At 46.8% G+C, this 25,791-nt stretch overlaps 1 protein-coding gene across 1 annotated transcript in view; it reads left to right on the top strand.

Annotated features, from left to right (window-relative positions):
- The first annotated feature begins 3,893 nt into the window (after positions 1-3,893).
- The window catches only part of LOC117424012 (butyrophilin subfamily 1 member A1-like), a 403,039-nt gene continuing 381,141 nt past the window's right edge, over positions 3,894-25,791 (top strand). The window contains exons 1-9 of the mRNA XM_059011834.1: positions 3,894-4,048; positions 12,586-12,662; positions 14,134-14,481; positions 14,629-14,910; positions 17,859-17,966; positions 18,070-18,096; positions 18,664-18,690; positions 19,159-19,185; positions 19,328-19,354. Of these exons, the coding sequence (XP_058867817.1) occupies positions 12,590-12,662; positions 14,134-14,481; positions 14,629-14,910; positions 17,859-17,966; positions 18,070-18,096; positions 18,664-18,690; positions 19,159-19,185; positions 19,328-19,354 (919 nt within the window). The 5' untranslated portion in view covers positions 3,894-4,048; positions 12,586-12,589. The remainder of the gene's footprint in view (positions 4,049-12,585; positions 12,663-14,133; positions 14,482-14,628; positions 14,911-17,858; positions 17,967-18,069; positions 18,097-18,663; positions 18,691-19,158; positions 19,186-19,327; positions 19,355-25,791) is intronic.

Consider the following 25,791-nt stretch of genomic DNA (forward strand, 5'->3'; position numbering starts at 1 on the left):
GTGATATTTTGAAATTTACCTATTTTCCAGAACATTCCAGATAGATTCAGTGCTGAGTAAACTTGGAGTAACTTCTAGAACTTTCTAGAACTTTCCAGTAATATAAAAAGTAGTATAAATACAGGGGCCTTAAGCCCACCAGTTCAGTTTAGTTCCAGCTGCCTAAGTGGATACATATCTGCATTTTTCTGAGATGGCATCAAGAGGCTGCAAGCATCCGGCAGACGCATTTTGCTATGTCTGCGGCCAATTTATCAAGACAAGAGCGAAAAAGTACCCGTGGAAGCATCTGCTAAGATGTGTGAGGCCTACAAGGCATATTTCGGCATGCCTGTCGGGATCAAGACAAACCCTGGGCACCTCATTTCACCTGCGAGCACTGCAAAAAACTCTGGAAGGTAAGATGGATCATTGTTGCTCGGAATTTTATGTTATAAAATTTGTTAAAATTTTTAAAATTGTAAAAGTTTTTAATTTGAAAATGTTTTACAATTTTCAGTGTTATTGAATAAATATATCATATATGAAAAATGTTGTGAGAATCTCTTACACATTAGTCATGGGTGAAATAAATGTATTTTTGTAGGATGGTACAGAGGGGAAAAGAGAACCATGAAGTTCTCTATCCCAAGAATTTGGCTGGAACCCACTGACCACTCAAGCAACTGCTACTTCTGCATGGTGGACCCTTCCTAACGTCGGACTGGCAAGAATGCACCTGCTATCACATATCCGGACCTTCCTTCATCCATCGCCCTGGTGCCACACTGCCATGAGCTCCCCGTACCCACTCCTCCTGAGAGAGAGCAGCCGTCTTTAGAAGAGAGCAGCAAGTCAGAGAGCGAAGAAGACGTTGTAGATCCAGATGACAATTTCAGAGGTGGAGCTGAGGAGAGAAACCCATACTACCCCAACCAAAAAGACCTCAACGACTTGATTAGAGATCTTGGTCTCACCAAGTCCAATGCCGAGCTTTTGATGTCTAGGCTCAAGCAGTGGAACTTGTTGGATGAAAGTGTGCAAGTCGCAGATCAGAGGAAGCGTCACCAACCTTTTTCCAGCCTCTTCACCCGTCAAGATGGGCTCTGCTTCTGCCACAATGTGACCAGTCTGTTCGAGGCAATCGGAATCGCCTGTAACCAGAATGAGTGGCGCCTTTTCATTGACAGCTCATCCAGGAGCCTCAAAGCTGTGCTGCTCCATAATGGTAACAAGTACCCGTCTCTTCTCCTGGCTCACTCGGTGCACCTCAAAGAGGATTACAACAGCATCAAGACCTTGCTGGACGCCTTGAGGTATGATGAGTACGGCTGGGAGGTCATTGGAGACTTCAAAATGGTGGCATTCCTGATGGGTCTCCAAGGCGGTTTTACCAAGCTTCCCTGCTATCTTTGCCTTTGGGACAGCAGGGACACCAAGGCGCACTACCACAGGCGGGACTGGCCACAGCGAACCGAGTTCTCTGTGGGGAGGAACAACGTCAAGTGGGAGACACTGGTGGACCCCCGGAAGGTGCTGATGCCACCACTGCACATCAAATTGGGCCTTATGAAACAATTTGTCAGAGCTCTAGATAAGGAGTCGGCAGCCTTCAAGTACCTTCAAGACTTCTTCCCTAAGCTGTCTGAGGCAAAGGTCAAAGCCGGTGTCTTCGTTGGACCACAGATAAAGAAGATCCTGGAGTGCAATGAATTCCCCAAGAAGCTCACTAGTAAGGAGAAAGCGGCTTGGAACAGCTTTGTCGCAGTGGTTCGGGGCTTCCTGGGCAATCACAAGGCCGAAAACTATGTGGAGCTGGTTGAGACTCTGGTGAAGAACTACGACACAATGGGCTGTAGGATGTCCCTCAAAGTCCATATCCTTGATGCTCATCTTGATAAATTCAAGGAGAACATGGGAGCGTACTTGGAGGAGCAAGGCGAGCGCTTCCACCAGGATATACTGGACTTTGAACGCCGCTACCAAGGACAGTATAACGAGAACATGATGGGAGACTATATTTGGGGGCTGATTCGTGAAAGTGATTTACAGTATAATAGTAAATCTCGAAAAACTACTCACTTCTAAATCTTTTGTAGTCATTTTTGCATTACTTTAGTATAAATACATGTTAATTTGGATTCATATGTTGTGTTTTTCTAACTTTATGTGAACGAAAAGACACAAATTCGCCCGTTTTCTCATTGGAAATAGGTAAATTTCAAAATATCACTGTCCTGGTCACAAAAGCAAAGTTTGTGGGGAATAATAGCCATTTTCTATACTTTTGAGGCATAAGCAATTAGGAAATAACACTTACTACCCAGGAACAAAAATTGTGTTACATAGTGTTATCATTGAGGAGAGGAGCCTGTTTGTGAACGCTATCGAGTCAAACCCCATAGATTATTGAGGAGAGGAGCCTGTTTGTGAACGCTATCGAGTCAAACCCCATAGATTATTGAGGAGAGGAGCCTGTTTGTGAACGCTATCGAGCTTCTGAGGTTAAGACTCAAGCCTGTTCATGGGTCCAGCACTAAACACCCTGTGCAGCTCAAATATTTATGACAAACTAGAATCTTTAATAGTTACAATCAGCACTTTAAACTAGTAGAGCTGAATAACTCTGAGCACTCTGTCAAGCTGCTTGCCTCTCTCTACGTAACAAAGACAGAATCACTGCTGTCTCCACCCCTCTTCTCCACTCCTATTGGCTGGGCAGCTATAGAGCTTGCAGCCTAAATGCAATGATGTTAATGTAAACATGTAAATCCAAAACTAAATGAGAAAATGTTACACTTTCTGGCTCCGGTTTGGGAAATACTAAACCCCCATTTTCAGTGATGTTTCAGGTTTCAGCATTAGTTTTGGGCATGCCCCTGATTTCTATTGGCTGCTCTGTATGTCAGTCACACTGGCTACTCTTCAGAGGTGTGGAGTGATACACAGCAAACTTCATAACCTTGACAATGTCTGAATTATTATTATTATTATTATTATTATTATTATTATTATTATTATTATTATTATTATTATTATTATTCTGCAGTAGGCTATAGTAATCCTGTGCTGCACAATTCATATGTGGTGATACTACAATGGAAACTGCAATCTAATTTAAAAAACAAGCATACAGTCAGAAATCCAGTTAAGTGATTGTTTGTACTCAGACAGAGGAATTTTGAAATTCAAAAGTCGTACAGTTTTCATTTATACAGTGGCTTTCATGCTATGGGGCTAAATCCATGTTGTGGAAGATATGAAATTTACACCTGCTTACAGATGATGGGTTGTTGCAGTGCATGGGTTAGGGTTAGGGTTATAGAGAGATGCTGGTTGAAATGGCTCTTCTCTCTAACCCTAACCTCTCCTTCTCTCTTCAAACCCTAACCTCTCCTTCTCTCTTCTCCTCTCCCTGTTTCTTTCAGTGTTCTCCTCTCCCTCAAACCCATCTCCCTTCCACGCTCTTCCACCCTCTGTCTCCTTCCCTCTCTGTCTCCCCTCCACTGTCCTTCTCTTTTCCACTCTCCTGTAATTTCAATGGGAATGCATATGCCAGGTTATCACTATTTAGTATTAGTGTCTGTGTTACACTTTTACACATATCTACAGAACCGTATCCACTTGTGTTAAAAATTGACTGTTAGCTGAAGAAAAAAAACACAGAAACATTTGATTACTATTTATTTTTAATTTTCCAGAATAGTCTTTAAATCACTCATGAGCTCCAGTTCTGTGAAAATGATCATGTGTTGGTTTGTTTTGAGGCATGTCTGAACCAGGTACACATTCTTTCACTGGCAGACAGTGTGTGGGCATGTTCCTCAAGGGCTGTTTCTCGGGTAACGGTGCAATAAAACCAGGAATTGTACGTTAGCTTTAGACAGGCTACTTCAGGGTAGAAAACTGATCAAACAGATGGGAAGTTCTTTACAGAGTGTGTGAATCTTTAGAATACACTTCTCATATCTAAACTCAGCTGTACTGATGCGGTTTAAAAAGCTGTTTCTATTTATTCTTAAAGAGCTGAACTGAAGCACGAAGACAGTGCAGGTGAACGTGAAAGCAGGTAAGCAGACTGTTTTAATACCTAACAGAACAGCTCTCTTCAACAGTAAGTAGCGTGGTTCTGAATAATCTAGTGTTACCCGTCCCTGCGTGCTGCTACAGCTGTTTAAATACGTACCTGTAATTATTCTTTTCATTGTTAACATCCTGACAACTTTTTACACTTATAACTTTAAAGTGTGTTTCAAAGCTCTTTTCAAAATGACCTCTCTAGTACACTGACAGTGGAAGGATTATTGCCCACATTGTCAAACAGGGAACACAGCGATAACGATCCATGATGTGGTTTGGACCAGAAAAGCCAGAGCAGTTACAGACTTGGTTTGTTAATAAGCAATGTAATGAGGAAGACACAGTCTGTGATTGAGATGAGAAGTGATACTGGTCAGTGGGATGTGGTTTACAGTGAGAAAGAGCAATGCAATGAAGACACAGTCAAACCCCATAGATTATCATTGAGGAGAGGAGCCTGTTTGTGAACGCTATCGAATCAAACCCCATAGATTATCGTTGAGGAGAGGAGTCTGTTTGTGAACGCTATCGAGTCAAACCCCATAGATTATCATTGAGGAGAGGAGTCTGTTTGTGAACGCTATCGAGTCAAACCCCATAGATTATCATTGAGCTGGAGAGGAGCCTGTTTGTGAATGCTATCGCGTCAAACCCCATAGAATATCATTGAGGAGAGGAGCCTGTTTGTGAACGCTATCGAGTCAAACCCCATAGATTATCATTGAGGAGAGGATCCTGTTTGTGAACGCTATCGAGTCAAACCCCATAGATTATCATTAAGATGGAGAGGAGCCTGTTTGTGAACGCTATCGAGTCAAACCCCATAGATTATCATTGAGGAGAGGAGCCTGTTTGTGAACGCTATCGAGTCAAACCCCATAGATTATCATTAAGATGGAGAGGAGCCTGTTTGTGAACGCTATCGAGTCAGACCCCATAGATTATCATTGAGCTGGAGAGGAGCCTGTTTGTGAACGCTATCGAGTCAAACCCCATAGATTATCATTGAGGAGAGGATCCTGTTTGTGAACGCTATCGAGTCAAACCCCATAGATTATCATTAAGATGGAGAGGAGCCTGTTTGTGAACGCTATCGAGTCAAACCCCATAGATTATCATTGAGGAGAGGAGCCTGTTTGTAAACGCTATCGAGTCAAACCCCATAGATTATCATTGAGGAGAGGAGCTTGTTTGTGAATGCTATCGAGTCAAACCCCACAGATTATCATTGAGGAGAGGAGCCTGTTTGTGAATGCTATCGAGTCAAACACCATAGATTATCATTGAGGAAAGGATCCTGTTTGTGAACGCTATCGAGTCAGACCCCATAGATTATCATTGAGCTGGAGAGGAGCCTGTTTGTGAACGCTATCGAGTCAAACACCATAGATTATCATTGAGGAGAGGAGTCTGTTTGTGAACGCTATCGAGTCAAACACCATAGATTATCATTTAGGAGAGGATCCTGTTTGTGAACGCTATCGAGTCAGACCCCATAGATTATCATTGAGCTGGAGAGGAGCCTGTTTGTGAACGCTATCGAGTCAAACACCATAGATTATCATTGAGGAGAGGAGTCTGTTTGTGAACGCTATCGAGTCAAACCCCATAGATTATCATTGAGGAGAGGAGCATGTTTGTGAACGCTATCGAGTCAAACCCCATAGATTATCATTGAGGAGAGGAGCTTGTTTGTGAACGCTATCGAGTCAAACACCATAGATTATCATTGAGGAGAGGATCCTGTTTGTGAACGCTATCGAGTCAAACCCCATAGATTATCATTGAGGAGAGGAGCTTGTTTGTGAACGCTATCGAGTCAAACCCCATAGATTATCATTGAGGAGAGGAGCCTGTTTGTGAACGCTATCGAGCTTTTGAGGTTAAGACTCGAGTCTTTTCACAGGTCCAGCACTAAACACCCTGTGCAGCTCAAATATTTATGACAAACTAGTTTCTTTAATAGTTACAATCAGCACTTTAAACTAGTAGAGCTGAATAACTCTGAGTACTCTGTCAAGCTGCTTGCCTCTCTCTACGTAACAAAGACAGAATCGCTGCTGTCTCCGCTCCTCGTCTCCACTCCTCGTCTCCACTCCTATTGGCTGGGCAGCTATAGAGCTTGCAGCATAAATACAATGATGTTAATGTAAACATGTAAATCCAAAACTAAATGAGAAAATGTTACACTTTCTGGCTCCGGTTTGGGAAATACTAAACCCCCATTTTCAGTGATGTTTCAGGTTTCAGCATTTGTTTTGGGCACGCCCCTGATTTCTATTGGCTGCTTGTCAGTCACACTGGCTACTCTTCAGAGGCGTGGAGTGCTACACAGCAAACTTCATAACCTTGAGAATGTGTGAATTATTATTATTATTATTTTTATTATTATTCTGCAGTAGGCTATAGTAATCCTGAGCTGCACAGTTCATATGTGGTGATACTACAATGGAAACTGCAATCTTATTTAAAAAACAAGCATACAGTCAGAAATCCAGTTAAGGGATTGTTTTGTACTTTTGAAATTCAAAAGTCGTACAGCTTTCATTTATACAGTGGCCTTTATGCTATGGGGCTAAGTCCATGTTGTAGAAGATATGAAATTTACACTGGCTTACCTACAGACGACGGTTATTATTATTATTATTATTATTATTATTATTATTATTATTATTATTATCGTTGTTGTTTTAATAATATGCTGCAGGGAGTTTGAAACGTGTGGGGTACAGTTTCTCTTTTAATTATCTTGCTGTCCTTGTGGGATCCACAGCATAGTAAAGGTCAGTGAAATTCTGGTTCTGATTCGGATTATTATTCAGCAGTGGGTCGACTGGACTTGCCTCTGATTCACTTACAACCGACAGGCCTTAGGCCAGCCTCCACAGGCTCTCTGCTTACAATTGCAATGAATCAATACTGTGTCTTGCCATTCAAGGGCGTAGGTTTGGTTTGAACATTGGTGGGGACACATTTTTCTAGGGGGGTGGAGTCGCTAGGGGGGACAGGGGGATCCGGGGGCATGCCCCCCAGGGAAGAAATTTTTTAGGAGACAGTTGTTAAACGGTCACTTCTGGTGGCTTGAAATGAAGGCTGGATATGAATCGAGGACAATTTGATTGACTGGTATACACTCAAAACACTGTGATAAAGTGGCCCTGGAAACATACTGGACACACTGGAAACACAGAACTCTTTTCAAGGAGGGGCTATAGTGAAGCCATGGATATTGCTTGTACCAGCTGTCTTGAAAACGCAGGACCTTATTTGACAATCTCTGTACTTCTGTATACTTAGGGTCAGGTTGGTTTGGCTTGTCTTCAACAATGTCCATAAAATGGACATCTTCGCTGCTACACTGATCTTCACTGGAACCATCACTGCCACTCTCACTGTCGCTGCTACTGTCACTGTTGCTGTCTACATCCTTCCTAGCATGCAACCCTATTGCTCTGCCTGCCTCTCTTGTATCTGTGCTGCTTCTCGTACCTGGTTGCATTGCTTCATTCACCTGATAAAATAATAAATTCATGCATGCCTGTGACAGTCTGGCTGGCAGTGGTGAGTGTGATGACATCACGGACCAGGAAGTTACTGACACAAAAACAGTGGATGGGCGGGTGAAGCTGAATGCTCGTGCACTCAGCGTATTTAATAAACAAAACAAAAACAAGATTGAAACAAAACAACAAAACAAAAGGGCACGAGGGCCAAACGAATGAACAAACAAACAAGTAAGTGATGTGCTGGGTAATCCAGCACGTTTTAGCAATTGTTTTTTTAAATGTTACTCGCTCTCTCCGCTCCCCGTACTCTCCTCTGTACACCCAACCTCGAGTGCAGAGAGCTGCAGGTTTATATACTCTGGCCGAGGGATTAACTAGTTGGTAATTATCTTATTATCCCTCGGCCAGAGTCTGCACGCGTTTGGTAAGGATGCATGACTGTCAGCTAGTTAAATAATCAGTAGCTGATCAGCCATACATCCTCACAGGGTTTTTAAATATAATAATAAAAGACGCAGCGCTTTTACCCGCGCCGCAAACAAAAATACAAATAATAATACATAGGGGCGGGACACTCCGCCACACATGCCCCCCCTTGTGTGCAGCACACATGGCCTTTTCGGCCACCTCCCCCCTTAGTCCCCAAAGTCCCGGTTAGCAGTCCCGGCGCAGGAACAGGGGCAGCAACGGACCAAAGGTGGCGGCCACGGTGGATGTCCTCCTCCCACTCAAACAGCCGTAGCGTTCCAAAGGCCCGCGCACCGGCCGGCTCCTCTGGCCAAAACATTTTTCGGGGTGGTCTCCAGACCTGCCCCCCCTTCTTCATGGCCGGCCGCTCCCCTCCGTGGGGCTCCGGCCACCCTTTCTCCTGCAGTGAAATTGCTGCGGGGGAAGCTGGTCTCCTGACCTCCCCCCCCTTTTCCATGGCCGGCAGCTCCCCTTCATGGGGCTCCAGCCACAGTATTTCCTGCCGCGAAAGTGCGGCTGGCGAAACTGGTCTCCTGACCTCCCCCCCCCTTTTCTGTGGCCGGCAGCTCCCCTTCATGGGGCTCCAGCCACAGTGTAGTGACCCCAGGCGAAGCAGGATCCCTGGCGACCCCAGGCGAAGCAGGATCCCTGGCGACCCCAGGCAAAGCAGGATCCCTGGCGACCCCAGGCAAAGCAGGATCCCTGGCGACCCCAGGCGACGGCAGCGGACCCTCGGGAGGCGACGGCAGCAGCAGCGGACCCTCGGGAGGCGACGGCAGTGGCAGCGGACCCTCGAGAGGCGACGGCAGCGGCAGCGGACCCTCGAGAGGCGACGGCAGCGGCAGCGGACCCTCGGGAGGCGACGGCAGTGGCAGCGGACCCTCGGGAGGCGACGTCAGCGGCAGCGGACCCTCGGGAGGCGACGGCAGCGGCAGCGGACCCTCGGGAGGTGAATTCGGGAGGGGAGCCCCTGGCCATGGAGGCGGCAGCGGGAGCTCCACTTCTCCCTCATTCCCTGTAGCTGGTGGCTCTCCAGGCGATGTGGAGCAACAGGCAGCCCCAGGTGATGCGGAGCAACAGGCAGCCCCAGGCGATGCGGAGCAACAGGCAGCCCCAGGCGATGCGAGGCAGGCATCCCTGGGTGGTGCGAGGCAGGGCAGGAGCAGTCCTTCCCATGACGGTCGATGTGGAACCAGCAGGTATTCACCCTCTGCTGGTGGAGGTGTGAGGGGAAAGCAGTCCTCCCACGGCGGCTGAGGCAGAACCAGCAGGTATTCACCCTCTGCTGGTGGAGCTGGGAGTGGCAAGCAGTCCTCCCACGGCGGCTGAGGCGGAACCAGCAGGCATTCACCCTCTGCTGGTGGAGGTGGAGGAGGCAGAGGCAGCTCCTGCTGCTCTGCTCCTGGCGGTGGTGGAAACAGAAGCAGCTCCTGCTGCTCTGCTCCTGGTGGTGGTGGAGACAGAGGCAGCTCCTGCTGCTCTGTTCCCTGTGGTTGTGGAGACAGAGGCAGCTCCTGCTGCTCTGTTCCTGGTGGTGGTGGAGACAGAGGCAGCTCCTGCTGCTCTGTTCCTGGTGGTGGTGGAGACAGAGGCAGCTCCTGCTGCTCTGTTCCTGGTGGTGGTGGAGACGGCAGCGATGGATCCTCTCCCTCTGGCGCTGGAGAAGGCAGTGATGGCTCCTCTCCCCTGGGCGCTGGATGCACGGGCTCCCCCCCTCCGGGCGCTGGATGCACGGGCTCCCCCCCTCCGGGCGATGGATGCACGGGCTCCCCCCCTCCGGGCGATGGATGCACGGGCTCCCCCCCTCCGGGCGATGGGTGCACGGGCTCCCCCCCTCCGGGCGATGGATGCACGGGCTCCCCCCCTCCGGGCGATGGATGCACGGGCTCCCCCCCTCCGGGCGATGGGTGCACGGGCTCCCCCCCTCCGGGCGATGGGTGCACGGGCTCCCCCCCTCCGGGCGATGGATGCACGGGCTCCCCCCCTCCGGGCGATGGATGCTCGTGCTCCCCCCTTCTGGGCGCTGGATGCTCGCGCTCCCCCCTTCTGGGCGCTGGTTCTAACTGTGATACACAGGCAGGCTGCTGGTAATCAGATTACTAGCTCTAACTTTGATACACAGATAGGCTGCTGATAATCAGATCACTAATTCTAACTGTGATACACAGACAGGCTGCTGATAATCAGATCACTAGTTCTAACTGTGATACACAGGCAGGCTGCTGATAATCAGATCACTAGTTCTAACTGTGATACACAGGCAGGCTGCTGCTACACTGGTGACACTGAAGTGATTGTGATGAAATGTAAATGAGATCCTTTTTATTCTCATGATGTTTTTCAGCTGCAAAGCTGCTATGATTTCTATATAAACCCATATGAGGCAGTCCGTGTTTAAGATGCAGCTCAGAAGTGTGACTTTGTGCTTGATATTGTCACAGTTTAACATGGAAAGTCACTAAGCAATCAGAGTGCATCTTTTAGGACTGCCTGTATATTTGTTTCGGTCTTTATAGCTCTATTACACTATAAAGTGGGGTATGTTTAGCAGTGCTGGTTCAATGTACAGTACAAAGTGCAGCATTGCTGAAAGTGTTCAGGATTATTCCCTTCTTAGAGCAGCTCAATCGTTGAACAGACAGGTAAATATCTATTCATGTTTTCTGGTATTATTTATGTTATATCTGTCAGTTTCATGTGTAATATATTTCAGAAAGGAGACAGCCACCAATGGAATGAAATGAATGATTTATTGAATTGACAGACAGACCTGCCTGTAAATGATTACGTTATTTGAATTTGGTCCATGGTCTTGCCCATTGGAGCTCGTTAGCATTTAAACTAAAGCCAGCAGGCAGGACAATTAGCACCCAAGGCCACCTCCCCACCCCCCGGATAAGACACGCTGCAAGGAGGAGGCAGGGGAGGAGGGGACCAAACAAACACTGAACGATAGGGGCGAAGATGAAAGAGGGTATTGATATAGTTCGATGAATGATAAGGGTGAAGATTAAAGAGGGTATTTATATGGTTTGAATGATAAGGATGTAGATGAAAGAGGGTATTGATATACAGTAGTTCAATGATTATATATTTGATGAGGGGGCGTTTTCTCCGGCACCTTATGTAAACATTTGTAGCAACACATGGGAACATGTAACCCAATAAAATAAAAAGGTCCTTATGTGTCCTTTAACAAAATAACTGACGCAAGGGCCAAAACAAAAACACTTAGGGAGACACAAACAAACACGGATGTAAATACAGCACAACACGGAACACGGAACATGGAACATGGAATACAGAATACAGAACACGCACCTCCACCTCTAACACCAACATCAATCCTATCCTTACTAACTAACACCTGTGATCACCCTATTTATACACCTGTGGCTCCAGCCACATTCCCACATGTTTTTGCATGGAGGATTTTAACTCCCTCCCTGCCACCCAATACCCCCCCCTCCCCTCCCCACACACACACACATACCCATGCCTGACAGGGCTTTTGCACTGTCACACTGCCACACAAGTATACAATTGTAGACAAATGCACTGAATCTAAAATACCCAGATCAGTAGTTTTGTAATAGCTGCTAAAGGCTCAATTAATAGAGAAGATACACACCTCTATAGCACCAATATCATGTATATAAATATTCACAATTAATTGCCAAGGCAGTTCTCATATAATATAACAGCAATCATATAGACCACATATCTAAATGGTATTTTAGTAAAACACTTAGTTAAGGTTGGCAACACAAACAGTAACAGATGAATCATCAAACAGGATCTGCAGTTTACCAGCAAACATCTATCCCAGTGTAGCACCAACCCCCCTTTCTCTTTCCTTACTGAGGATACCATAACATCTATCCCAGTGTAGCACCAACCCCCCTTTCTCTTTCCTTACTGAGGATACCATAACATCTATCCAAGTGTAGCACCAACCCCCCTTTCTCTTTCCTTACTGAGGATACCATAACATCTATCCCAGTGTAGCACCAACCCCCCTTTCTCTTTCCTTACTGAGGATACCATAACATCTATCCCAGTGTAGCACCAACCCCCCTTTCTCTTTCCTTACTGAGGATACCATAACATCTATCCCAGTGTAGCACCAACCCCCCTTTCTCTTTCCTTACTGAGGATACCATAACATCTATCCCAGTGTAGCACCAACCCCCCTTTCTCTTTCTTTACTGAGGATACCATAACATCTATCCCAGTGTAGCACCAACCCCCCTTTCTCTTTCCTTACTGAGGATACCATAACATCTATCCCAGTGTAGCACCAACCCCCCTTTCTCTATCCTTACTGAGGATACCATAACATCTATCCCAGTGTAGCACCAACCCTCCTTTCTCTTTCCTTACTGAGGATACCATAACATCTATCCCAGTGTAGCACCAACCCCCCTTTCTCTTTCCTTACTGAGGATACCATAACATCTATCCCAGTGTAGCACCAACCCCCCTTTCTCTTTCCTTACTGAGGATACCGTAAAGCAGTCACTGTCACTCAAACACTTGCGTTGTTTTCCAGGGAAATGAAGCTGAGATTTCTTGGGAGGACCTGTCTCATTGTCTTGAGTTTGCTACCAGCTGTTTCTACACAGAGAGGTGAGAGGGGCTGTAGAAATGAAACTGATGAAGAGACACATCACTAATGCTAACCTGAAGATCTTTCAACAGGACAGATTCACTGAGATGCAAGATCACAAGTTCAGAGATGTCCTGTTTTTATAGGAAGGGAAATTGTAGTTCAAATTGCCTGTTCAGTCACCTCTTACTAACAGTGCACTGGGGCTTTGGTTGAGTTCTGGACCAGTAGGTCTAATGCACCAGCGTTCATAGCAGGATGTTTAGTGTAGAGCTCCCAGTGTCATAGCTTATAGCTCATATCTCATAGCTGGGTGTTTAGTGTAGAAGTCCCAGGGTCATAGCTTATAGCTCATATCTCATAGCTGGATGTTTAGTGTAGAAGTCCCAGGGTCACAGCTTATAGCTCATATCTCATAGCTGGATGTTTAGTGTAGAGCTCCCAGGGTCACAGCTTATAGCTCATATCTCATAGCTGGATGTTTAGTGTAGAAGTCCCAGGGTCACAGCTTATAGCTCATATCTCATAGCTGGATGTTTAGTGTAGAGCTCCCAGGGTCACAGCTTATAGCTCATATCTCATAGCTGGATGTTTAGTGTAGAAGTCCCAGGGTCACAGCTTATAGCTCACATCTCATAGCTGGATGTTTAGTGTAGAGCTCCCAGGGTCACAGCTTATAGCTCATATCTCATAGCTGGATGTTTAGTGTAGAGCTCCCAGGGTCACAGCTTATAGCTCATATCTCATAGCTGGATGTTTAGTGTAGAGCTCCCAGGGTCACAGCTTATAGCTCATATCTCATAGCTGGATGTTTAGTGTAGAGCTCCCAGGGTCACAGCTTATATCTCATATCTCATAGCTGGATGTTTAGTGTAGAAGTCCCAGGGTCACAGCTTATAGCTCATATCTCATAGCTGGATGTTTAGTGTAGAAGTCCCAGGGTCACAGCTTATAGCTCATATCTCATAGCTGGATGTTTAGTGTAGAAGTCCCAGGGTCACAGCTTATAGCTCATATCTCATAGCTGGATGTTTAGTGTAGAGCTCCCAGGGTCACAGCTTATAGCTCATATCTCATAGCTGGATGTTTAGTGTAGAAGTCCCAGGGTCACAGCTTATAGCTCATATCTCATAGCTGGATGCTTAGTGTAGAAGTCCCAGGGTCACAGCTTATAGCTCATATCTCATAGCTGGATGTTTAGTGTAGAAGTCCCAGGGTCACAGCTTATAGCTCATATCTCATAGCTGGATGTTTAGTGTAGAAGTCCCAGGGTCACAGCTTATAGCTGTTATCTCATAGCTGGATGTTTAGTGTAGAAGTCCCAGGGTCACAGCTTATAGCTCATATCTCATAGCTGGATGTTTAGTGTAGAAGTCCCAGGGTCACAGCTTATAGCTCATATCTCATAGCTGTGTGCTGCTTCTTCTTCTACTAGGGTACTGTTTGAGTAAATGCTTGTTTGTTTCTAATTGCCAGTGTTTTGTTTTTCAGAAGGCAGCTCTGTTGTTGGCTCTGATCAGCCCCTCATCGCCTCTTCTGGTGAAGATGCCATCCTGCCCTGTCACATCACCCCCAGTCTTAGTGCTGTGGACATGGATGTGAGGTGGTTTAGACAGAAATTCAAGATCCCAGTTCATTTATATGAAGATCAAAAGGATCGCACAGATGTTCAGGACAGTGACTATCGGGGCCGCACTGCTCTCTCTAGATTGGGGCTGCAGGAAGGCATTCTCTCTCTGAACCTGAGAAACCTCCGTCATACTGATAGCGGGGTCTATTCCTGCTATGCCACTGATGGAGTCTGGAATGGACAAGGAAAGACTGAACTGATAGTCAGAGGTCAGTGCTGAATTGCAATGTGTTTTCATCTGAAATAACACCTCCATATCCTGGAGACCTGGCTGGAGTGTCTTCTGTGTGTGTCTCACTGTCTCTATTCCCTGACAGTCTATCTGTGTGTGTCTCACTGTCTCTATTCCCTGACAGCTCTGGGGACCCAGCCCTCAATCTCTATGGACTCTACACAAGGAGAGCAGACCCGGCTGGTGTGCAAATCAGAGGGGTGGGACCCTGAACCTGAAGTGATCTGGAGAGACAGGGATGGAAACGATGTGACATCACTGTCCAACACAACAGTGCAAAGGGACAGTCAGGGGCTCCTTAGTGTCAGCAGCTACATCAAAATCAAACAGCAGTCCAACGTGTTCTCCTGTCTGGTTAGAAGTAAAACACCCAAACCAGACTGGGAATCCAAACTCCACATATCCAGTGAGTATCACATGTTTGTGGATTGAGCCTGACTGACACTGACCATAGATTACAGTCACCATGATGGGGCATCAACATCTGAATCAAACACATGAACTAGTGGACCAGTCAATATCTGAATCAAACACATGAACTAGCGGGCCAGTCAATATCTGAATCAAACATATTTGTGTGTGTGTGTGTGGGGGGGGGTGTGGTGGGTTATGGGCAGTCCTCCATTTTCGCTCTCAGGGGTGTTGGGAGGGGTGTGTGGAATGCTAACTATGAGGGGTGTGGCTCAGTGTTGGGAGGGGTGTGTGGAATGCTAACTATGAGGGGTGTGGTTCAGTGTTGGGAGGGGTGTGTGGAATGCTCACTATGAGGGGTGTGGTCAGTGTTGGGAGGGGTGTGTGGAATGCTCACTATGAGGGGGTGTGGCTCAGTGTTGGGAAGGGTGTGTGGAATGCTCACTATGAGGGTGTGTGGCTCAGTGTTGGGAGGGGTGTGTGGAATGCTCACTATGAGGGGTGTGGTCAGTGTTGGGAGGGGTGTGTGGAATGCTCACTATGAGGGGTGTGGTCAGTGTCGGGAGGGGTGTGGAATGCTCACTATGAGGGGTGTGGCTCAGTGTTGGGAGGGGGATGTGGAATGCTCACTATGAGGGGGTGTGGTCAGTGTTGGGAGGGGTGTGTGGAATGCTCACTATGAGGGGTGTGATCAGTGTTGGGAGGGGTGTGTGGAATGCTCACTATGAGGGGGTGTGGTTCAGTGTTGGGAGGGGTGTGTGGAATGCTCACTATGAGGGGTGTGGTCAGTGTTGGGAGGGGTGTGTGGAATGCTCACTATGAGGGGTGTGATCAGTGTTGGGAGGGGTGTGTGGAATGCTCACTATGAGGGGGTGTGGTTCAGTGTTGGGAGGGGTGTGTGGAATGCTCACTATGAGGGGTGTGGTTCAGTGTTGGGAGGGGTGTGTGGAATGCTCACTATGAGGGGTGTGGTCAGTGTTGGAGGGGTGTGTGGAATGCTCACTATGAGGGGTGTGTCTCAGTGTTGGGAAGGGTGTGTGGAATGCTCACTATGAGGGGCGTGGTCAGTGTTGGGAGGGGTGTGTGGAATGCTCACTATGAGGGGTGTGTCTCAGTGTTGGGAAGGGTGTGTGGAATGCTCACTATGAGGGGGTGTGGCTCAGTGTTGGGAGGGGTGTGTTCAATGCTCACTGTGAGGGGTGTGGTCAGTGTTGGAGGGGTGTGTGGAATGCTCACTATGAGGGGTGTGTCTCAGTGTTGGGAAGGGTGTGTGGAATGCTCACTATGAGGGGGTGTGGCTCAGTGTTGGGAGGGGTGTGTTCAATGCTCACTGTGAGGGGTGTGGTCAGTGTTGGAGGGGTGTGTGGAATGCTCACTATGAGGGGTGTGTCTCAGTGTTGGGAGGGGTGTGTGGAATGCTCACTATGAGGGGCGTGGTCAGTGTTGGGAGGGGTGTGTTCAATGCTCACTGTGAGGGGTGTGGTCAGTGTTGGAGGGGTGTGTGGAATGCTCACTATGAGGGGTGTGGCTCAGTGTTGGGAGGGGTGTGTGGAATGCTCACTATGAGTGGTGTGGTTCAGTGTTGGGAGGGGTGTGTGGAATGCTCACTATGAGGGGTGTGTCTCAGTGTTGGGAAGGGTGTGTGGAATGCTCACTATGAGGGGTGTGGTCAGTGTTGGGAGGGGTGTGTGGAATGCTCACTATGAGGGGTGTGGTTCAGTGTTGGGAGGGGTGTGTGGAATGCTCACTATGAGGGGTGTGGTTCAGTGTTGGGAGGGGTGTGTGGAATGCTCACTATGAGGGGGTGTGGTCAGTGTTGGGAGGGGTGTGTGGAATGCTCACTATGAGGGGTGTGGTCAGTGTTGGGAGGGGTGTGTGGAATGCTCACTATGAGGGGGTGTGGTCAGTGTTGGGAGGGGTGTGTGGAATGCTCACTATGAGGGGGTGTGGTCAGTGTTGGGAGGGGTGTGTGGAATGCTCACTATGAGGGGTGTGGTCAGTGTTGGGAGGGGTGTGTGAAATGCTCACTATGAGGGGGTGTGGTCAGTGTTGGGAGGGGTGTGTGGAATGCTCACTATGAGGGGTGTGGTCAGTGTTGGGAGGGGTGTGTGGAATGCTCACTATGAGGGGGTGTGGCTCAGTGTTGGGAGGGGTGTGTGGAATGCTCACTATGAGGGGTGTGGTCAGTGTTGGGAGGGGTGTGTGGAATGCTCACTATGAGGGGGCGTGGTCAGTGTTGGGAGGGGTGTGTGAAATGCTCACTATGAGGGGGTGTGGTCAGTGTTGGGAGGGGTGTGTGGAATGCTCACTATGAGGGGTGTGGTCAGTGTTGGGAGGGGTGTGTGAAATGCTCACTATGAGGGGGTGTGGTCAGTGTTGGGAGGGGTGTGTGGAATGCTCACTATGAGGGGTGTGGTCAGTGTTGGGAGGGGTGTGTGGAATGCTCACTATGAGGGGGTGTGGTCAGTGTTGGGAGGGGTGTGTGGAATGCTCACTATGAGGGGTGTGGTCAGTGTTGGGAGGGGTGTGTGAAATGCTCACTATGAGGGGGTGTGGTCAGTGTTGGGAGGGGTGTGTGGAATGCTCACTATGAGGGGTGTGGTCAGTGTTGGGAGGGGTGTGTGGAATGCTCACTATGAGGGGGCGTGGTCAGTGTTGGGAGGGGTGTGTGGAATGCTCACTATGAGGGGGCGTGGTCAGTGTTGGGAGGGGTGTGTGGAATGCTCACTATGAGGGGGTGTGTCTCAGTGTTGGGAGGGGTGTGTGGAATGCTCACTATGAGGGGTGTGTCTCAGTGTTGGGAGGGGTGTGTGGAATGCTCACTATGAGGGGTGTGGTTCAGTGTTGGGAGGGGTGTGTGGAATGCTCACCTTGAGGGGTGTGGTTCAGTGTTGGGAGGGGTGTGTGTGTTCCAGTGTGTTGAGCTGCTGTGTTGTTTTCCAGGTGATTTTTTCCCAGGAGTCTCTGGATGGATGGTGGCTTTCTTCTTGACTTTAGCTCTCAGTATTGGAGCCATTCCTCTGCTTGTGATCCAATGGAGAAGAATGGATGGTATGAACTTCATCATTATCATGAGGCATTTCATACAGCGCTGTGCATTTTAAACATGTCAAACAGGTTTACAATAATATGGACTGTTCTGTTTTTCTTCTAGCCATGGAGAGAAAGCTTGAGCCTATGGGTAAGTAAAGCACTTAATGAAGAGATGCTGAAAACCCATTACAGGTTTCTGCAGCAGGATCTTAAACTACCACACCCATAAATAAAGACATCCCTGGACCGGAAATCCAGCTCATTAGAAATGATTATAAATAATAATAAATATAATTGTTTTTATACATTGCAATTGTTATTTTATTGTTTCGAGGACCCTCTTGTAAATGAGACTTGATTAAATAAATTAATAAATGAAATCTCCTGATTAAATCAATTCATATATTCAAATTTAAATTTAAATTTTAAAAAAGTTGGGTTTTTCTTTTTGGACACAAAGGCTTAAGAATATAAACATTTCCTTATGGAGGGATGTTGAAAATTGTAACAATTTTAGTTTGTATCTTTCATATACTTCGCAGATAGCAGATTCATTTTCACATAGAAATCCTGTTCATTTAACTGGTTGTGTTTTTCATACTGCAATTTAATCTGTACTAGAGCAGAAATAACCACACACTGTTCTGTCTGATTCATTTTAATCTGTACTGGAGCTGAAATAACCACACCCTGTTCTGTCTGATTCATTTTTTAGCTGCTCAGTGTCTTCTTAAGAAACTTGGTAAGAATTGTGTTTATAACTATTTTCAGAATTTCCAGAAAGCTTTCTATCCTTCTATCTGTCTGTGTGTCTGTGTTAGCTTTCTATCCTTCTATCTGTCTGTGTGCCTGTGTTAGCTTTCTATCCTTCTATCTGTCTGTGTGCCTGTGTTAGCTTTCTATCCTTCTATCTGTCTGTGTGCCTGTGTTAGCTTTCTATCCTTCTATCTGTCTGTGTATCTGTGTTAGCTTTCTATCCTTCTATCTGTCTGTGTGCCTGTGTTAGCTTTCTATCCTTCTGTCGAGTCCAGTGCACTGTTCCATGTGTGCATGCAGACCATTTCTCTCCTGGACCTGCTCAAGGATATCTCATGTCAGTCACAGTTAGACTAGCTGTTTAATACACAGTGTGATCTATTATTCAGTGTGATTCAATAGATGATTTTACACCTCACTGTTCAGAAAGTAATCCAGCTCTCTTCTTTCACAGAGTCTGTGAGCCGCACCCTTAAATCAGGTATGTAGAGTGTGTGTAAATCCACAGCCTGACTCACCCCAGCTCAGCCCTGCCAGTTAGTGTGTGCTACACATCTTCTGAACTGTAGAAAGTACAGGAGGAGTGATTGTAAAATAATGCTCTCTTTATTTCTGTGTTGTAGAATGGAAGTGGATCCTCAGCTCAGCAGGTATGTGTCTCTTCAATGGATTCATTTCACAGTGGAGGGTGAAAGAACAGCGAGGAGCCCCATCTCACTCACTGTGTTTACATCTATATTTACATTGTGCCCCATTTAAACCTCTGTTCACTCCCAGCTCAGCTAACGCCAGCCTCACGTGCCTCACAAAGGTAACACATTATTTTTTTACATACAATTACCCATTTATACAGTTGGGTTTTTACTGGAGCAATCTAGGTAAAGTACCTTGCTCAAGGGTACAGCAGCAGTGTCCCCCACTGGGGATTGAACCCACAACCCTCCGGTCAAGATTCCAGAGCCCTAACCACTAATCCACACTGCTGCCCTGTGTGTGTGTGTTTGTCTGTGTCAGTGTGTGTGTGTGTCAGTTTGTATGTCTGTGTCAGTGCGTGTGTCAGTGTGTGTGCGTGTCAGTGTGTGTCAGTGTGTGTGTGTGTCTGTGTGTGTCAGTGTGTGTGTGTGTGTGTGTGTGTTTGATTGCGTGCAGCTGCAGGGCAGGAGATGACAATTGAGACAAGATGCTGAACAGACATCTGAGATCCCTCTTATTTATTTTTCTACTGTTATTTTTATTCTATACTTTTTTATTTTGTGTCCTGTTTTCTGGACGGAGATGGACAGAGGTGTAAGTAATCTAAATGACCTGCCCGCATCGGATTCCTATTCAGGTGTCATGTCAATATTATATATATATGTATATTTGTTTATTAGTAGTTTGTTTCTGTGTGTGTTAAAATGATGGATAATTATTTCGCTGTAGTCATTTATCTGTTTTTTATTGGTAGGAGGGTTTTTGTCTATTTTTTTTACCAATACAGTGTTTGCAAGTTTCTTCTTTTTAAATGAATACATAAATAAATACTCTCTCTCTCTCTCTCGCTCTCGCTCTCTCTCTCTCTCTCTCTCTCTCTCTCTCTCTCTCTCTCTCTCTCTCTCTCTCTCTATATATATATATATATACACATACATACATACATACATACATACATACATACATACATACATACCTACCTACCTACCTACCTACCTACCTACCTATCTATCTATCTATCCAGTCAGCGTGCTGGTATATGTGACTCTGTCTGCTCCAGTGAAACGAAGGGTAAAATGGACTCTACGACAGCCAAAATATAAGCATTTATATTGGAGGATTTATATAAGCATTTATATTGGAGGATTTTTTTTTTTTTCGACTTGTCTCGGCTCCTGTCGCTCCCACTCGGCAATTGAATGGTTTTCTCGGCTTTTTCCGGAGAAAAAACGACTAAACACCCGTTTATTGCGTTGCTATAATGATGTCGGACCCAGTCCGACAAAGGACCTGTGAGGAATAATTGCAATGTCGGACCCAGTCCGACAATGGACCGCAAAGGGTTAAATCACCTAATTAATTCGGGAGATGGCCACCTTCTGCATGAGTTTTAATTATGTTGTGGATGGGGTTTCCCATCCACATTACTAAACAGGATAAAATAAACAACCGGCTACGCCGTCACTTAACCAAAACAACAAAACATACGGTGCTCGCCGTCATAAATATAATACAATAAAAATAAATAAACAATACAAAACACTCTGCACAGGGGCGGAGGGGGAGACCCCGATCTAAAAATAAATAAACAATATACAGGGCTGCTCGCCCTGTTACAGAGGCTATGATTTTTTTTAAAGCTGCACACTTTAATTACAAGCTACTGTACTCTGCTGCAGCCCCTTGGTTTGTACGTCGTTTTTTTCATTTATTTTAATGTGATTTAATAACATGTACCGTTAATTTTATTTTAAATGTATGGTGCTTGCTTGTAACTTACAGTACCGAGTGCAGCAACTGTCTCGGGTCCAAACCGTTAGCTGAGTGTAGATAAACTGTTTACATCCTCGCTATGGCCTTCATTATACGATTAAATACTGATTTAAAAACTCAAACTGCTGCTGATGTTGGCTCGTACAACCGGCACGGCAAAGCAACATTGATGTGTTTTTTTTTTTTTTTTTTTTTTTAATAATGAATCAAGATTTAAATTAAGATTTGCAATTGAAACAAAACAATTTTTTTGGGGGGGGTTGTACTGTGAATAGGATACAGCAGCCAGAATACTGGATGCAGCCACAAATAGGACTGTACTTGTAATTCTACTTTTATTAACAATCTCATTGCTATTATTATTATTATTATTATTATTATTATTATTATTATTATTATTATTATTATTATTATTATTATTATTAGTGGTAGTAGTGACAAATACTGTAGTAAAAGAAGATCAAAGAATAAAAACAGTACTATTATTATTAATAATTTAGCTAATGCCTTTATCCAAGGTGACTTCCTTAACTTACTCCAGCAGCTTGTTCATTTTGGGTTGTCCTTTTACTATAGCGAACAAAAGGCTCTGGACCCAAACAGGGTTGTTGTAGCGAGGGTGTGCTGTATTTAGGGTTTGACTTGTATGTTTAATATACCACACTTGCACATTTGTTATTTTATTTCTGTTGTTTTTCACCTCCCACAGTGTTCAGCATTCAACAGAGTATATAAAGATGTTTGGATCAGAATCCAATATAATCCCTGTCACAAAGACGGCCAGAGTGGGTGGCGTCAGACCAGACAGGAATTCAAAACAAAGACAGTGGTTGATGAGCTGAGTGCAATGGCTGCACTCAGCGTTTATTTAACAAATAAAACGGTTGTAAACAGCACAAAACAGGACACGGCACTTGCGCCAAAATAAACAGACATACAAAAACGGACTAACACTAAACAAACGGTGCACGGAGACAAACAAACACGGTGAGAACAAACACTTATATTTACGCTCTTTCTTCACTTTACTTTTACTCCTCTCTCTCTCACCCGTTCTCCTCTTCCGAACACCCAACCACGACTGAGTGAAACTGTGCATCTATATATACTGTTGTGCTGGGATTCAATTACTAATTAATTACTCACTTGAATCCCAGCACGTGAATTCATTACGTGCAACCCCGTGCCACACATTATACACATTTTATCTGCACGTGAAGTGATGTGCCATCCTCGTGCCTAAATATAATTATACACTTTAAACACACGTGAAACACAGACCCGTTTATATCCCGTGTACCAATCTATACACCAACATTTACACACGCAACATACAACACAGAACACAAATGCACACAGGGGCGGGGCGCTTTGCCACATATACCCCCCCTTGTGCGCAGCACACATGGCCTCAACGGCCACCTCCCCCCTTAAATACCCAGCAGTCCAGGCCAAAGTCTCGGGCTGGGAAGGGAGGCTTCAGTGGGCCCATGGCTGGAAATGCTGTCAGCTCCCCTGCCGGTAGTGGCACGGCTGACAGCATGCTGGTCCCGTCCTGCAGCGAAAAAGCTGCGGGGGCAGGTGGTCCCCCGACCTCCCCCTTCTTCGTAGCCAGCAGCTCCCTCCTGTGGGGCTCCGGCCACAAGAACTCCTGCAGCGAAACTGCTGCTGGGGAAAGTGGTCTCCAGACCTCGTCCCCCTTCTTCGTGGCCGGCAGCTCCCCTTTCTGGGGCTCCGGCCACCGTACTCCCTGTGGAGGTACGGGCAGCAGAGGCAGCTCCTGCTCCTCTGCTCCGGGCGGTGGCGGAAGCAGAGGCAGCTCCAGCTCCTCTGCTCCTGGTGGTGGTGGAGGCAGAGGCAGCTCCAGCTCCTCTGCTCCTGGCGGTGGTGGAACCAGCAGGTATTCACCCTCTGCTGGTGGAGGTGGGAGGGGCCAGCAGTCCTCCCACTGCGGTGGAGGTGGAACCAGCAGGTATTCACCCTCTGCTGGTGGAGGTGGCGGAGGTAGAGGCGATGGGGCTGATGCTGGCCACTCAGAGGGAGGCTGTGGCGGTGCTGGCTCCCTCTGCTGTGGCGGCTGGGCATGTGCGCGCCGTGCTGCCTTCAGCAGCATAGCTAGAGGCTGCTGGGGGACACCAGCATCCTGCCCTTCTCCCCCCCAAAAATTTTCAGGGGGTTGAGCCTGTAACTCCTCCCCTTCTGGCTCTTGGGACTGAACCAGCAGGCATTTTCCCTCTGCTGGTGGCTTGGGTCCCAGGGCTGTGGAAGCCCCGACTTGCCTCCCTTTGGGCTGTGGACGCACCGACTCCTCCCTTTTGGGCTGTGGACGCCCCGACTCCTCCCTGTTGGGCTGTGGACGCCCCGACTCCTCCCTGTTGGGCTGTGGACGCCCCGACTCCTCCCTGTTGGGCTGTGGACGCCCCGACTCCTCCCTGTTGGGCTGTGGACGCACCGACTCCTCCCTGTTGGGCTGTGGACGCACCGACTCCTCCCTGTTGGGCTGTGGACGCACCGACTCCTCCCTGTTGGGCTGTGGACGTTCGGGCTCCCCCCACTCAGGCGTAGGACGTTCGGGCTCCTCCCACTCAGGCGTAGGACGTTCGGGCTCCTCCCACTCAGGCGTAGGACGTTCGGGCTCCTTCCGCTTGGGCTCCTCCCATTTGGGCTGTGGATGCTCAGGCTCCTCCCATTTGGGCTGTGGAGGCAAAACCAGCAGGCATTCACCCTCTGCTGGTGGAGATGGGGACAGCAGGTACTCACCCTCTGCTGGTGGAGATGGGGACAGCAGGCATTCACCCTCTGCTGGTGGGCCTGCTACCTGGGCTGCTGTTCCTTTTATCGTTGCCTCCAGGTAGCTGAGGAGAAACTCCACACCTTCCTCCAAGGTGTTTGGGGTGTGTTCCTCCTGATAGGCCTCCCATCTCTCACAGTCCATCATCCACAGAGCCCGGACGACCATGGGCAGAGACTGGGCCTCCAGCCCAGCATTCTCCAGGAACCAGCCCCGCAGTTTGATGGCGTCTTCTGCCATTGCCTCTTTTTTTTTTTTTTTTTTAAATCCAGACCCCTCCTGGTCTGACGCTTGGAGGCGCGGCTATCCCTCTTCTGACACCACGTGTCACAAAGACGGCCAGAGTGGGTGGCGTCAGACCAGACAGGAATTCAAAACAAAGACAGTGGTTGATGAGCTGAGTGCAATGGCTGCACTCAGCGTTTATTTAACAAATAAAACGGTTGTAAACAGCACAAAACAGGACACGGCACTTGCGCCAAAATAAACAGACATACAAAAACGGACTAACACTAAACAAACGGTGCACGGAGACAAACAAACACGGTGAGAACAAACACTTATATTTACGCTCTTTCTTCACTTTACTTTTACTCCTCTCTCTCTCACCCGTTCTCCTCTTCCGAACACCCAACCACGACTGAGTGAAACTGTGCATCTATATATACTGTTGTGCTGGGATTCAATTACTAATTAATTACTCACTTGAATCCCAGCACGTGAATTCATTACGTGCAACCCCGTGCCACACATTATACACATTTTATCTGCACGTGAAGTGATGTGCCATCCTCGTGCCTAAATATAATTATACACTTTAAACACACGTGAAACACAGACCCGTTTATATCCCGTGTACCAATCTATACACCAACATTTACACACGCAACATACAACACAGAACACAAATGCACACAGGGGCGGGGCGCTTTGCCACATCCCTTACAGAAAAGTAATATACTACAAGTATACTTGTGTCTGGTTTTAGTATACTATTGGTACCATTATACTATCCTACTTTGGCACAAGTATACTTGCAGTATGCAACTTTTTATATTCTCTTTGTAAATAATACAACATAGTTCTCAAATATTGGACATTTCTTAGATTGTATCTTACGTCTCTTTTGCATAACTGTATTGTGTCTTGCTGGATATGCACCTCCAGATTCTGACAAATACTTATAGAAAACCAGGAGCAACTTCTGCTCTGAATCAAAAAGCTATAATGCTCTGCGGCTGCCCGCCTATGTGGATAACTATCGAAAAACTAGTAGAAACTAAAACACAAGTCTGGGAAAAACAAATGGGAGTCTGGAAAAAGAATGGAATTTTGATGTTGAAAAAGTGTATGAACCCTGTGTTTAGTTATAATGCCCCAGATTGTGAACTCACTGTGAAGTGAAGATCACATGTAGACACTGCAGGGCTCCATATGTTACACTTTGACATGCATCTAGAGAACTGCTGATCTGATTGTGATGAAACTTGGTACAGACATTCTTTCTACACATCATAAAGAGTGTCACAATCTGGAGCCTGTCTGCACCTCTCCTCTCATGAGTGTACCCCTCCCTCTATCCTTCTCTCCTCTCCTCTCCTCTCCTCTTCTCCTCAGTGGGGATGCATATCCCAGTGTATACTCGAGGCTGGGCTTCTGATTGTCAGTGTTTTACCCGACTTTTCTACTCTGCTTTAAGAATTCATCTGATCCCTGTGAAGCAGTTTGTGTCTCTCAATCACAACTGAGAAACGTGTTCATAGTAAACTTGATTCATTCTGTGAAACAACTAAATGGGCTTTTCAATCAGCCAAGCCTTCATTTTCATTA

Source organism: Acipenser ruthenus, chromosome 43 (genome assembly GCF_902713425.1).
Source record: "Acipenser ruthenus chromosome 43, fAciRut3.2 maternal haplotype, whole genome shotgun sequence".
Taxonomy (NCBI): domain Eukaryota; kingdom Metazoa; phylum Chordata; class Actinopteri; order Acipenseriformes; family Acipenseridae; genus Acipenser; species Acipenser ruthenus.